The sequence below is a fragment of the Zosterops lateralis genome, assembly GCF_965231275.1.
Source record: "Zosterops lateralis genome assembly, chromosome: 5".
NCBI lineage: Eukaryota > Metazoa > Chordata > Aves > Passeriformes > Zosteropidae > Zosterops > Zosterops lateralis.
The window spans coordinates 23276214-23292025 of NC_139766.1; the positions used below are offsets into that span (position 1 = coordinate 23276214).

The 15812-nt window shown below is 40.2% G+C and overlaps 1 protein-coding gene across 2 annotated transcripts; it reads right to left on the bottom strand.

Annotated features, from left to right (window-relative positions):
* Positions 1-1020: 1020 nt before the first annotated feature.
* UGDH (UDP-glucose 6-dehydrogenase) lies at positions 1021-15635 on the bottom strand. Of its 2 annotated transcripts, none has more exons than XM_083861422.1 (12): positions 15494-15635; positions 14708-14876; positions 12327-12428; positions 10901-11101; positions 10621-10818; positions 9998-10145; positions 8678-8772; positions 7236-7366; positions 6434-6567; positions 5254-5345; positions 5054-5164; positions 1021-2290 (listed from the first exon to the last, which is right to left on the bottom strand). In XM_083861422.1, exons 2-12 carry the CDS (start codon positions 14867-14869, stop codon positions 2180-2182), a joined length of 1485 nt encoding a protein of 494 aa, XP_083717548.1. In that variant the 5' UTR covers positions 14870-14876; positions 15494-15635; the 3' UTR covers positions 1021-2179. The 2 variants fall into 2 exon arrangements, with proteins under 2 accessions (XP_083717548.1, XP_083717549.1); XM_083861423.1 differs by having other exon boundaries at positions 14708-14871; positions 15494-15615.
* Positions 15636-15812: the final 177 nt, after the last annotated feature.

Consider the following 15812-nt stretch of genomic DNA (forward strand, 5'->3'; position numbering starts at 1 on the left):
CAATACAGGGATGTTACACAAGAGTAACATTTGCTCTTCTGACTATCTGAGTTCTTCATCTGCTTCAAACTGATGAAGACAAGTCCCATACAGAGGCACTGCTATTACAGGTGTGCAAGTTTCAGAAAGGCATCCTGATTTTCTGACCTCTACTCATCATCCTAGTTAAGATGGGCCCTGAAGCAGTGCTGTGCTAACCTGAACACTCAAGGACAAGAGATCCTTTGAGTACAATTTGTCAGCACCCTCTTTTTAATCCCAAAGAAGCAGTGACCAGCCTGCCCTCTTGAGAAGAGCCAGAGGTAGCCAAGAGGACACTCACCTGCAAAACCAGGGTGATTTGCCCCTTGGATCACAGTGCTTGAAAGGGCTGCATTGCAACCCTTGCTGCATCCCAGGGTTGTTACATGAAAGCAGCACTAGTCAATAGGGAGGAGAAAACGGCAAGATGAATGATGACCGTTTGATTTTAAGCCACCATAATTCCCACTCACTTTGAGTGGCTTTTGATGTGCAAAAAAATCTTACAATAGGACAAAAAGCCTCAGGCAGATTTGCCCAAAGTGCCAGATGATCACTGCAGAGTAAGTCCCTATGTGGAAGCCATTAACATGCAGAATCTGGAAGCATCTCATTCAGGGCACAGCTATTGCAGTCAGATAACAGTGTCTTGTACTGTTTATCCAAATTGTTACACAAGTTCCTTAAATCCTCAAGTAACTGTCCTAAAGCTTAAACTGTATCTACATTTCTGTGGGTAAGCAGTTACAGTAATTGCACTCATTACCAAGACACTGATCTTACCTCCTGTTTAACTATTGATACACCATGCTTGAAGGCACACCAATTGAATAATTCAGACAGTATTATCTGAACAGCTGCAGGATAATTCTCTACTATCCCAACACTCTATTATTCACTTAATATGTCTATACCTCCTACTCTGAAACTTGTTCATAGTCATCCTTCTCTACCTTCCCCTCCATTTCATAACCCCATGCAACAAGCCAAACACTGACAAACACTGTCATATCAAGGATTTTAATAGCACTGGCCAATTGAGAATAATAAAAACAAGTAGAAACAAAGTAACAGTAAAGGCAAAAATATCAAGAGAACATTGGAAGTATTCATTCCTGCTAGTCAAATGAGGTAGGATGCTGATTTATGGGGCTGAATTTATTTTTAATAATTTCTTCACAGCAGAGATTATTTTTTTGCAGATTTGTTAAAAAGACTGCTTTCAGTTGGAGTACGTAAGGAAGGAAAAAGATAATATCAGGTAACATTGAAGCCAATATTTGTTTTCTACTTGGATTGATACCAAATTAAGGTAATTCTCCTTAAATTCAATGTTCAAACAAGCAGAATGCTCCTCTACTGAAAAGAGGTTGTGTGCTGTAAGTTAGGGAATACTTGCCCCAGGAATCTGATTAAATTAAAAATGTGTGGCTGTACATGGAATGTAGGCAAGACAACCAAAGAATGAAAACTGAAGATCTGCCAGGGGATCAGTTTGTAACTGCTGTCCCCGGCACAAATCACACGATTGATACCTGCAGAATGATCTGCTCTCCCAACAGATGCAGTTTAGACTGCATCAGTACCAGTGGATCCCAACCAGGACTGGGGCATTATTGTTGAAGTAAATTCTATCTTAGGGCTGGACCTAAACCCTACCAATTTACCTAGAAATGATCTTTTCACTTCAATGCCAGTTAGAGCACATGTTTAACCGGGCAACGAATCACCCCAAAAGAAAATAAAAAACTGCTAAGATCAAAGTTCCAGTCTGCAGATCACAGTTTATATAGACTGATTACAGTCTATAACTGGACTAAGGTAAAAAGATATTCTATTTCTTTTGTTTTCATATCATTTGAAATATTTAAAGTGCTGTTTAGGAACATTTCTGGAAGCAGAAATCTGCAGTTTGAAGGTTACTTTTTCACTTAAAAGATGATTCATTATTAAAAACATGTTTGTACCATCTTCAGTAACCAAAAAAAATTGCTATAAAAATAGAGATTTGAAAATAGACTGAATTCACATGTACCAGGTACCATTTCTAGTGTAAAATTGGTTTAGTTTATGAAAAATATATTTCCTTTAAAAAAGCATAGGCTTACAACATTATCACTAAGAAGATCCACAGAATTCCTTCAGTATCTATTAAACATTATACTCTAGGCTTTTTGACAGGTGGATCCTGCAGGCTGAATTTAGGAATTTCACATGAAGAAGCAAAAGGAATTCTTTTGGCTGACACCTTCTTCCCAATTGTTTCAATCTGAAAAAGAAAACACATTTAATAAGTGAGCATGGCAAGCTAACAATCATGTCAACCTATGAGGAATCTAAAAAGAACACATTTTATGAACATGAGAATAAAACAAGTCACAAAGCACAGTGTGCCCAAGGACAGTTTCTGTGACTGGAGTTGCAAAGAGTTTGTTTAAAAACCAAAACAACCAACCAGCCTTTTACAGGTGCCTGCTTTGCCTACTTAAAGCTGCATCTTGACAATTTGAACATTCATCTGCCTCACCTTCCACAGAACTACAAATACAAACACCATAAAATGTTTCTGGGTATTCATGACTTGTTTTCCTGAAGATTTATACTAAATTAGCACAGAAGAAGCTTTTTCCCTTCCATAACAATTTCCCATAATGCAGTAGGCTGTTTCTGAAGCAACACAATCTGAAAGGCTAAAGGCAGCCAACACAAGCCTGTAACAAAGCCAACACACACAAGGCCAGGTATGGCAAAATTCAAAGAGCAAGGCAAATTCCCCTAATTTCTAGGTTAGACTAATGTGAACTGGTAAGGACAGAGTTTGCAGAAGACAAAACACCAGCTAGGTAAGACAGTTCAGGCACTCAGTAAATAAGCAGAACCAAAGCCTTGGTCTTAAGCAATGCAGGTCAAATGCAAAGGTCCAAAAGACAAAATGCTTCAACTATTCTATTTTAATAAAATTTTGATGAACACATTTTAGGCAGACATCTGAGTTAACACTGAAGAGCATTGTTTAAACAGTCAAGAGAGCTGTAGGTACCATAGTTGCCCCTTAACAGCTTTAACTGCCTGGTTAAATGGATTTATACATGCTGATTCACAAACAATGTACATACCCTGTAGCTTAAACAGGGAAAAATATCATGAGAGAAATCCTACAGCCATTATGAAAGTAAGCACAGTACTCAGGAGACAGGGAATGAAAAATGACTGAAACATGCATCTGATCTGGCTTGCAGATTTTGTTCTTATGGTGTGTCTGGCTGAGATGCTTCTATCAGATTATTTGGGGATTTGGTGATTTTAGTGTTAGCCAAATGCAATCTCTGCTGAAAGTGCTTCAAGCCCTTCAATCAAGGCTTACTTTGCTTTCCCTGCTTGAGACCTGAGCAGACTTTCTTCTCAAATCAGAAATTACTCTGCCTAGAATCACAGAGCTTCCCATTCATATTTCCTGAATTAAGTTTTAACTGTGGAAACAGGTTATAATTGAAATGGTAGGTGTGTTTGAAGTTATTTAAACTCCAGTTTGAGTAAAAAATTTTAAAACTACTCAAATTCATAGGTTTGGATTTGATACAATGGAATTGCTATTAGCATCAGGTTGTCTAATGCAAGAGCTTTTAACAAGGGAAGTTAAAAGACTAGGGCCCTAAAAACTTAAATTTTGGGATTGTCCATTTAAAACAAAATAATTTTTAATATTTTATGTAGAAAATATAGGTCAATTGTTAAATGCCTTTGCAATGATAATCTGGATGAAAAATCTGGATAGTAAACCTGGATGACTAATGGCATTCGGAATGGCAAACTCGGAAATTGGTTAAAATTCAACTAGAATTTCATGGAAGAAACAAACATACAGTCTCTGATCTATAAAGTCTTTAAGCCACAGAAGACTTCAGAGAAGAAATTCCTAGTAGAAATATCACACAGATTAGAATTGGATATAGAATTTGCTATTAGCTTAGCAAAACACTTAGCTAAAAAGTCAAGCTTCTGGGTCCTCTCTCTGGTATAAACAAACACCATTGTTTGGATCTTCTAGCTGATGTTAATCAAACACAAAGGACTAAAAGGACTAATCAGTCATCTCCTTGAGTCTCTCATGTAATACTTGAGCATTTCACTGACTATCTTCAGATACATCTTTGCATTCACTGCTTTCACCTCCAATATCAGCCAGCTTTGTTACAACCTCAAGAAGAGTCCAAAACTTCCCTTAATTGTTTATCCAAGTGAAGACCTCACTGGCTGATAACCATTTATTACCTGCACTACATCTTGCCCAGTGGTTAAGTCTCATGTCTCCAGTAAACCTGCTTTTGTCTTTTGTGAAGAGCAAAAATGGTACTTACAGCTTACATTTACTTCTGTAGGAAGTGTGTTTTGCTATCCTGCTACTGTCAATTTCAAAAGCTGGTTTCTTTGGGTTGTTTTTGTTGTTTGTTTTTTTGTTTTTGTTTGTTTGGGTTTTTCTTTGTTTTTGTGATATTAAAATAAGTCTAAGTAAGGGCTATGCCATAGGTTGTAACATACAAACTCAGCCCTTCTGCTGGGTGGTAGCAGCAAAGACTGCAGGTCTGGAAGAAACAGTGAAGGGGCTGGTTTTTTGAAGTCAAATATCATGCCTAGAATAAATTTAGGCATGAGATTTAGCAGTTTGTCACATTTATCTCCTAACTGTCTGCTATTTCCCTGCTGCAAAGAAGGGCAGAGCAGCATTCAGATGTTAGATTTATGGTTGCACTCTATGACCTCAGACATCTTTTCCAACCTGAATGATTCTAAGGCAGGCTTATATTGTGGAATATTGATGGCATAGCCTCAACTGTAAAAGCACATCAGTCTGTGAAAGTAGTAAGATAGTGGAGGAAGACAGTACTAATGGACACTTAAGAACAAACAGGTTTACATTTAAATCCTCACCTCTAGAGTTTTTTTTCCCTTGCTACTCAGTCACTGAAGAGGGAGAGCAATAGGGAAGAAAGCAGAAGGAAAGTAACATAAGAAGCATCACTCAGATGATTACCTGGAAGCCAATGACTTGTAGCTCATTGTGAAGATCATCTAGAACTCTCCTACCATCAAAGATAAATGCAGGCTTGAGCATTTTCTTATGAATACGTTCATAATCCAACTCCTGTAAAGCGTAATTAAAGCAGATAGAATAAATAAGTAGCATAACACACACTCTTTTTTCCTTTAGTTTAAATTAAAGATAACATTTACCTTAAACATGTCCCATTCAGTGCAAATTACAAGGGCATGAGCTCCATCACAGGCTTCATAGGGATCTTTACTGATAGTGACCAACCGAGACACTGTAACAGAAGGAATAGTTTTGTTCCGCATAACTTTAGCATCGATCTGGCACGTTTCTGGCAAATGAGTCTCCTTCCTTGCTCTATGCAAACAAGTGGCTTCAAGTCACTCACCTAAAGATATTTTCTACCAAGGTACTTAGTATTTTGATTTTATTTATTTAAATGAAAGAAGGCTGAACCTGGCATCTGAGTAGTCAGAGCACGTAAATGTTTGAAGTCAAGTATTCAAATGTGATCTAAACAGTCAAGCACATCTCTAGAATTTGAAGGTACTATGGAGTGCTCAAACTCCAGCTCTCACAAAGGTCCTTGTCTGTACAACAGTAGCACATCGCAGTTTCTATTTAACACTCAGTTCACACTAGAGAAGAGACACACGTGGCCCCTCAGGGGCTGCCTGAGCAGCTGCCTAGAGGAAAGCCTCCCCTTTCCCTCTAATTCAAGGGCACGTCTAATAATGTACACCCTTCATTCTTCATCACAGCTCAATTTGCTCCATTCTCTTCCCCTCGAGAAGCCTCAACTATTCTCCCCATCCATCAGCTCCATCCTCCCTCTCCCCAGTAAGAAAACAATTCTCAAATACCCCTTATCTCTGTAATCATAGGTGATTATTTTGAAGTTTTCTTGAATGTCAAGGAACAAAGTAATTTGGAAGTGATATGAGGGAAGGGAGAATGCTCAACAGTGCACTCCAGAAACCCTTCTTTATTTCTATTTTAGATATGTAAGAAAGAACTAAGATAGAACTTGGGGCACAAAGGAACTGTCAGAACTAGTCAGTCCTTCTGGACATTATCCTTTCTCTTCCTTTTAATTACTCAGAGATAAAATGCTAGGCATCTATTCAAATGAGTGTTTATTGAAAGAAAAACATACAATAGTTGAGAATTAGCATTTATCTAAAAAAGCTACAGAGAAAGGAAGAAGAATGAGAGTAATCCTCTGAGCTATAACAGTTTTTCAGTAAGTGCAATCAACAGCACAATGTCATGCTGAAAATGAATTTATAATATTTAAACAAACCCATGTATATTGAGAATAGGGTGGAAAGAGGGAAATAAACTTGATATGAGAATTCTTACCTTGATTATCTTCTGAGACACCCAGATGTGAGAGATCGAAGATGATTTGCTCCTTAGGTACTTTGGGGTCATAGATATGCAGCTTTGCTCCCTCATCCATTAAATACTTGCTAATGTAGATACTGGATGACTCTCTAGGGAAGAAAATCAGTTAAAAGAACCAGGTGGCATGTTCCAAGTAATGAAAGTTTTCAAGTATCATGATATGCAATGCCAGAGCTTTTATATAATTTTTACATTAAATATCTTACTGGCAATCATGCCAGCAGGAAATCTGTAATCTTGATGGACACCAAAGAGAATAGTATGGAAAAGTTTGTATCTCTTTTGCTGAATCATCCAAGAAAGGTAAGTCTGATGACTCCTAGTGACCAAGATTATAAAGGCCTAGAGTTTATAAGCTTTCCCCACAAACTGCAGTTGAGGAGTTGTATCGTTTGACCTTTACAGGTGAACAGAATTAACCACTTCAGGAAATCAAGCTGAAAGTTCAATTTCACAAAGCAACTTAGAACCAGCTGTGAAAGTGTTTGCATTCTTTTCTGTGGAGAATGGAAGCAGTCTGTCAAGATCTCTTTGTTTGTGCAAATCAATAAGGACTAGAATTATCTGCAACTTCTGCATGATTCAACTCTGTTGTAGAGATCAAGAATCAGTTCTCATCCATTCAAGAAAGACTAATCCTTGTCACAAGAAAAAAGGGGTCCCATATCCAGCTATTAATTCAGTTCAGTGGTGGGCATTAGCTGGGTGGCTGGTGAAAGCTGCAGGGAATCCATGCTGGTGAACTGAGCTTGCTTACCTTGTGTCTCCAGTATCCTTTTTGAAAGCAAACCCTAAAATAGCAATCTTCTTGTCAGTGACAGTATTAAACAAGCTGTCAATAATGCGGGAAGCAAATCTTCTTCTCTGGTAATCATTCATGTCTATTACCTGAAATTATACAAGCCATGATGGTACAGAAGGGGGCCACTTTAAACAGATTCTATTACAATCAAGCCAAATTACCCACACAAATTAATAGAGGCTTAAAAATGAAAGCTAAGCATTTTTACTCACTATCATAAGCAAGCAATCTGAAGATAAATCTAGTTAGTTTATCAAATTCTGAGATAAATCCTATTTAATGGGTGAATACTGATGCACATACACACATCTTAACATGCATTATTTAATTTATAGGCTAGGATTCTTTCAAATTGTTTTTTTAAAAAAATTAAAACTTACTGCTTTCCATGCCTCTGCCTAGAGTATAATTTCAGTGTTAGGGTACTTGCTGCCATATGGACATCCCATTGCCAAGACCTACACTGGCAATGTGTCACATTCACACTTTTTTGCATTCCACATATAACAACTCTGAGAATTTTTTTAGCTATTTTAATCGACACTAACAGACACCAAAACACAAAACCTGTGTAATTCAACCTCACTTAAATGTCTCACTTTTGTTATTTTATTATTACATGCAAGTGTTCCAATTGTTCCTGGGATGAAGAGTGAAGGGAAAGAAGGCTAACCAAAATGAAGACCAAAAAAAGCTAAGCTGCTAATAAGGTAGGCAAATCATGTACTTGGTATTCTGGGGGCATCTGCTAGGCAGCCTTATCCTTGACCACCACAGAAAAATCAGGACAATAAACCAAAGGGGTTTTTTGACCACACCACACATGTCAAAGCTTCTCAGCCAGGACTAGGAAGAAAGCTGAGATGCTTTCACTGGTTAATGGGAAATGCTTGCTAGTACAGGCTGGGTACCATTGCTGCATTGGAGCCAGGCCTGAGAGCATCCATATCTTCTCAATCATTCTTAACATTAAACCAGAGAACAACAGCAACCATGTTTATTTAAAAAAAATGGCAAGATCTACTGGGTTCTTTCAGAACTGTAAAAGTAGACCCTGAGGAAAAGATCACAAGTTCTGAATTCAAAGTGGACAGATACCCAACTGCAAAAGAAAGAAAAGAGACACATGCTTGTACTTCACATTTTCTACTGCTGCTAGACAGCTTTGTAATCCATTCGATCCAAGTAACTTAATTCATCCCAAAAAAACCTAAGCACCCACAAGTATCAAATGACAGTGTTAGGCTGAGGGCCTTGAAATGTAAAGGTGATCAGCACAAAAGCATCTGCTCCTTGGAGCCAAAACAAAGTTTGTGTGGACAATTAAAAGCTCAATGCCTGAAAGCTGAGTGCTGAAGAAACACCACCCTCTGAAAAAACTGGTAAAGAACTTGTACCTGTTGCCAGTAGCGAGCTACCTCAGGTAAGTTCAGGGCCTCACAGAGGTACACTAAATTCAAGACATCCTTCTGAAAGCAGCTACCTCCAAACCCTGAAAGAGAAAGCAGTTATTTTACAGGTGACTTAATCAGCATTATCATTTTTCCCAGTATTTCACTGCTAGAAAATGAAAAACCTTAATCTCTTAAAATCCAACTCCTGGATCTACTTACTTTGTCAATTACAGAAGGCTTAATTATGCTTCAGGTTCCACTGAAATCAATGGAAGCATTAACACAGAAACCTGAACTGAAAAGCAACTATGGGCTATTATTAAATGTAGGAAGACAAGATCCTGAGCCTGTTCTCCCTTCACCTCAAGTTTTAGACTAATATTTCTCAAAACAAATGTGTTAGGATTAGGTTCCTTCCTCTTGCACCCCTAAATGGGTATCTAATCACTGCCAAGAGCCAAAGATCACCACAGCTGACTAAGGGAGAACTGACACAGGCATCCTTGAACCTAGAACTTTGCTTAGCAAGCAGAGTCCCAGAAACAACACACTATAGAAGGAATTCTAACAACCTAGTAGCAATTTTTGGTAATGCATTTAGTATCTATTTTTCACTCTTGAATAGACTCTAGGATAGGTTATATATAGTAAGGTTTTTTTAAGTCACACTTTCTAGCATGAAACCATACAGAGAGGCTTTAGTCTTGTTCTGAAGTTTGAAAGTTTGAGGCACTAATCACCACTTCATCACATTTTGCTCTCTCATAAATCTAATCCAGAAATGACTGTATATGGCATTTAGTGCCATGGCCTAGCCTAGCCATGGCCATGACAAGGTGGTGACTGGCCAAAGGTTGGACTCAATCTCGGAGGTCTTTTCCAACCTTATGATCCTATCAATTCATCCTACAAATTAGAAGCTGTCATCACACATTTTGAGCTAAAGGTATTCTCCCCCTCAAGCCTCCCAAACAAAGCAGCAGCAGTTGCAATTGGGAAGACATCTTAGAGAGGATTGTTGTCAGTGATGCTTCAGAAAAATTAAGTCACAGCTTTTCTTTCCAGTGTCACAGTCAGGGTAAACCACGCACTCTGAACCCTCCAGTTTCAGGTTGCTGGGTCTGGAGCAACCTCAGTTCTACCTACGTATTTTACCAGAAAAACGGATTTATACTAGTATTCTACAGCAATATCTTCATACATTAAGGACTTCTAATGCTGTAGAAAATTTTAGAGAATCAGATTACATATCTCAAAACACTACTATTGCACTATTGAACAGAAGCCCAGTGGGGAAAAAGAAAAGAGGGATTTTTCATTTACCAACACTGGCTTTGAGAAATTTATTTCCAATTCTTTGGTCTGTTCCAATAGCTCTTGCTACTTCTTCAACATCTGCTCCTGTAGCTTCACACAGGGCACTGATTGAGTTAATGCTGCTGATTCTTTGGGCAAGGAAAGCGTTAGCTGCCTGCAAATAAAAAGCATAGTAAAGACTTCATTTTTCCAGGAACCAAGATGTCCACAGACCAAAGGGAGTTGCTACTGAAAGGATTACTTTAGTATCTATGCAACTGCATTGACATACAAAAGGGTAACATAATGAGTTTAATATATAGATGCCAGTTAATGGGATTTAAGCAAAACAAGATAATACTTAACTTGCAGAGTTTGAACCATTTCATGACAGTAAATTAGTTTCTGCAGCACTGGAGGCTTGCTCTTAGTAATAACTAACAGCAATAAAAGTGAGAAAAGGATTTCACAGAAAGTCAGGATCACCTATTAACTAGGTCAGCTGAGAACTGGAAAAGACCAATATCCTTTAACATACCCACTGGGTCCTCCCAACTTCACCTGTCTTTCCTAGCTGCATCACTCAGTGTCAACAAAATCCTGCTTCTGAGCTTTGCTCATTGCAGACCACAGCAAGGAGCAACACTAACCAGTTTTGAAAGTTCTGACGACCAGGTATTGGTTGTGAGGATTTTTTCTTTGGGCACCCAGTGCTCGTAAACAGCACACAGAGCACGGACAGCTTTCTGTCCCTCTGGAGAGTCATCTCCACCAATGAGCACTCTGTCTGGGTTCTTCAGGTCCTTGATGGCTGTTCCTTCAGCAAGGAACTCTGGGTTAGACAGCACCTACACACAGGAAAAAGTATAACAAGTAAAAGCCAAAAGCAACAGCCAGCCTTTTAATACACAACTCAAAGATTATGTTTACCTGCAAATCCAAGTTAGGCTTAGTATTAGCATCAAATATTCGACGAATGCTCTCTGCAGCACGCACTGGAACTGTGCTTTTCTCAGTGACAATTTTATAGCCATTTGAATTCTGTGCAATTCTTCTAGCACAAGCCTCAATGTATTTCAGATCAGCTGCTCGGCCTTTTCCCATTCCATAGGTCTTTGTTGGTGTATTAACCTAATTACAAATACATGAAAGGGGAAGAAACATTACAGGTCAGTATCTCTTGTGCTAAGAGGCAAGGTGAAATTGTTAAGACTGAAATACATTTTCCTTCTCAGAGGAAGGAAAATGCTCCTACCCCAGAATTATTCTGGTTACCACATCAGATGAAGAGGTATTAGCTCTCTCAATTATCCATTTTGTTTTCCACAGAAAGCTACTGGTCTCTATTCAGATAGGATTTAAACAAGAGCAATTCATAGCAGCTCTGCAGGCTTTGGTGAAACAATCCTTATTCTGGAAACACCAGTAATTTCTTCATTATTATGGTTGGCCACTTTTTGTTACCTGTCCCACACTAGGAGTGCAAAGACTCATGTAAGAATCTTGTGGCCAGTGAGGCAACTATAGTTTAAACCCACTTTGCAATGAAACCTAAGTGTAGGGCTGATGAAAATTAGTGTACTGATGTACACAGAAAAGGCAACATGAAGGGAAACACATAATTTAGATTAAGACAAAGGGTCCTTTTCATTCCATTTCAAATGGAAAGAAGAAATGGCAACAACAGGCAAAACACAACAGCTTGTTTTGAACCAGGGACAGGTGGCAATGTATGGGCTGTATTAGTGGCTGCCATCCAGCCACACAGCATTCATTTTAGACTTAATGAAGAAAAATACTGTCAGAAAGGGAGCTCCATACTACAGTGCCCTAAAGAAGAGGAGGCCTCAAGAAAAAAGAACTTTAACAAAAAACTTAGCTGCAGCCTACCAACTATTATACACTATTTTGAAAAGCTTTTAGAAATAAGTCATCTTTGTAACCAAATAACCAGCTCCTGATTGTGCATATCTGTCTAGGAATTTTACCATTATTATCAAGGTCCCACAGATTTCACCAGTACACTGCAATGACAGAGCTGCACTACACTCTGCTCTGACTCCATACACCTAACCAAGTTAAACATCAACATTACCATTTTGACTTAGAAACTGCTCATTTGTAAAAGGTGCTACTGGCTATAAGAAAAACATATAAAAAGCTTACTTAACATTTTTCCCATAGTACACAGAAAGATAAGGACAAATGACATGACATGACATTGCTAACTGAATCTACATGAGAAAACAAAGGCAGTTTCCTAAAAGAAAAGCAACATAATTATTTGATTAAAAAAAAAAAAGAAAAAAAAAAGAAAAAAAAGATAAACATAACCACTTTCTTCTCCTAAACTTACAGAAATAAATACAAGATCAGCTTCTCTAATGGCATCATCAATACTGGTGGAAAAGAAGAGGTTTTTTCCTCGACAGGATTCTACTACTTCTTGTAACCCTGGCTGAAAAAGAAGAAGAAAAAAACCCAGTTAAGATTAATGCAGTTAAAAGAACAGCAAACTCTGTGTCCAAACAATATATAATTTCAGACAAAGAAAGATTTTCTTTCTTTCCCTTGTCAGTGCAGCATGTTTTCAGTATGGCAGAAGTAAAGCTTCTGAAGATTTACACACTAAAAAACATTTAGCTCTTTCTTATTCAAAAGACTCAAAATGCTGTCCTGAAACTTTCAGCCACACTGAATTGCTTATTTGCACAGTCAGATTTTAGCTTTCAGTTATTCCCGTGCTCAGTTTTACTACCACATGAAGCAATTAAAGAAATACCTATAGAGTGATGTTAAGTAGACTCAGGAGGAAGTCTGACAATATTCCCTAGACTGCAAACAAAAGAGGTGGTCCCAATTCTCCTTTTCCCTCTTTCCATGATCCCCTCAATATCTGATCTAAAACTGCTTCAGTACAAAAAAACACCCCATGAAGTCTTCCACCAAGTAAGCAAGGCCAGATCCAGTGAAAGACAGGCAGCAGAGACACACAGGAAATCAGGACCACTCCTTTTAGCAACCACCCACATTTGGGCCAGATTAAACTTATCATGGCACCACTCCTACAGCGTGGAAGAACCACAACACCCATAATACGATGAAATTCTTTCCAGAGACATACGGAGCTGTAACACTTTCCCTTAACACTTCCATTCAGACAAGAGGCAGAAGGTCACATATAAACGAGCAATCCTTTTTACTAGAATGATCTTAAAAAATATTTAACCACGATATAGCTGCAACAGATAAAAGAAGCTTTTACATTTTGTTTGACTAGTCAGTCATGCACTTTCACGTGGCAATCATATCTCCAACGTGAGACACCTATCATGACATTAGATATTTAAGTAAATGCCAGAAAGGCAAAGGTTCACTGGATGGAGAGATGAAAACAAAGCAGAAGCTTTCTTATGTAAGACATTTTTACTGCCTCACTTTATATCAAATACCACCCACTTAGAAGAAAAACAAAGGTTGGAACAGGCAAAATAACATGTCTTACAACCCATCAGATATTTCAGCTGTGGTCTTAAAATGGGATGTAAATAGAAAGGCAGCCCACTAGACAATTTCTGACACTGAAAAACAATCCAACCCAAAAAACCCACAGAAACTTCACTGTGCAATGACTCAATTTTGCAACTGTCTGAACTAACTCTTGGCAGTTTTTGTACATTCTTTGTAAGCAAAGGACACCATTCCAGGAAACAGATGTTACTAGTTTGGAGTTTTTTTTAAAAAAAACATGCCAAGGCAAGCTCTACTTTAGCTCATTCAGTCTAAGTGTTAAGAGAAAGCAAAGTACTTGCTTCCAAAAACTTTATTCATGTCTCACCTGCTAATCTGAACATTATACAAGAGTTTCTTTTGAATTTATATGATAAAGGAGGTCTATTCTCCTTGACTTAGTCACAGTATAGTTCTGGTTTTAAGAGGGAAGAAGACCTCTTATAGCAAAAGAGCAACTGTTAGTACCAGTCAGATGCTTTGTCTTTGAGAGATCAGTGAAGATAAGTTTTCACTCCTATTAAAGACCTCAAATCTATAAAAACTGTATTTCATGAAAGAATGAAGGAAAAAAAAAGAGACTTTTCATAATGAAAAAAAGTGGAAAACAACAAATGCTAAGAGAAGCAAAAAAGAAAAATGTTTTATTTCTTTACAAATTAAAGTAATTCTGTAATGAAGGAATGATAGTGGTACATTTATTTGGCCTAGACTTCCCAAGCCAGATTGAAGATTTATGGCACAACTGAATCAGAAACATGACTGTCCCCATCTTTCCACACAGTTAAAGTTGGGCAGCGCACAGACTAGATTTTGGCAGTATTGAGAATGCAAATAAAGCTTACAGCTCAGTATTACACTTTCATACTGCGCTACAAGCGGGTAATATCTGTAATTGAGCAAGAGGACTGTTATGATCAAATGAGGGCCCAAAATGAAGTCAGCATGATTTAGCACAATTCACTATATACAGAATTACATTTTCCTTATCAGGCCCTTCATATAATCATTAATACACATCTGCACCAGCTGCATTAAGCTATTTTAAAAATCTGGTTTGATGAGCAGTAGTGACAAGCAGCTGTTCCAGAATGCCCCTTCTGAAGGACGTCACTGATTGCTGAGCTTGACGTGCTTCAGAGATGGGCTATGGGGAAATGCCATGTAGTGAGTGGCAAGCAAAGGCAAAAAGCACTGGCTGGAAGAAAAGACAACAGGGATGTTTACCTCGTAGATTGGGAGCGTGTCTGAATTCCAGGCATTGATTCTGGCCTCATTGACATCCACTACAGTAACTTTGATATTGGGGCACATTTGCGCAATAACGCTACAGGTTGGCCCACCAACATACCCAGCACCAATGCAGCAAATCTTCTTTATTTCAAACATGACTGCTCTAGGAAGAGGAAGGGAAAACGGAAAATCAGGAATTACAAATTGAAATATCGGCCAACAATTCAAGGAAAACAAAGAGTTAATAGTGAATTCAGATTTTATTATGCTGCGGCCCACAGAAGCGTTTTCTTACGGCTGATCTCTTGAAATGAGCTGCTGCTCCTCTCTCCAAGCCGGGAAGGTTTTGGAGCCCGCCCCTCTCCGGAGCGCCAGCACAGAGACCACCAAAGCAGCGTTTCTCTGGTGGCTTTGAGCCGTGACAGCCCGCAGGCCATCCCGGGGCCGGGGAGCTGCTGATGGCCCGGGCAGGGCAGGGCAGGGTCCATCGCCGCAGACAGCGCTGGGCCCGACTGCGGCCCCGGCCGAGCCAGATCCCCCGGGCGCGCCCCGGCCCGGAGCCCCTCGGCCGGGAAGGGCAGGCCGCGGCTCCCGCCTCCACCCTGAGGCTGCGGGCCGAGTGACCGCGCTCCCCCCGGGCCGGGCCGGGCCGGGCCCACCCCGCGGGCTCCATCCCCGGAGAGCAGCGGGTGGGAGCGGCTCCCGGCCCCTCGCTCTGGGGCGGGCAGGGGCCTCGGGACAGCAGCGGGGCCGGCCCCGCGCACAGGCACAGACACTTACCGCGGGCAGGCGCGGATGGAGCGGGAGCGCTGGGCGGGATGCTCAAGGAGGATGCTCGGGGAGGATGCGCGCCCAGCTCAGGGTGACGCTCCGCTGCGAAGAGAGCGGCAGCGGCGGCGGCCGCTATTTAAAGGGCCGCGGCGGGCCCGGGGCGGCTGCTTCATGGCGAGGACGCCGAGCGGGGCCGGCCCGCCCCCTCCTTCCCCCGGGGGCGGAGAAGGGCCCGGCCCGCCCGCCCCGCGCTCCCCGCCCGCCGCCGAGCCGCCAATGGCCGCCAATGGCCGCGGGAGGGCCCGGCAGGGCAGGGCAGGCCCCGCCA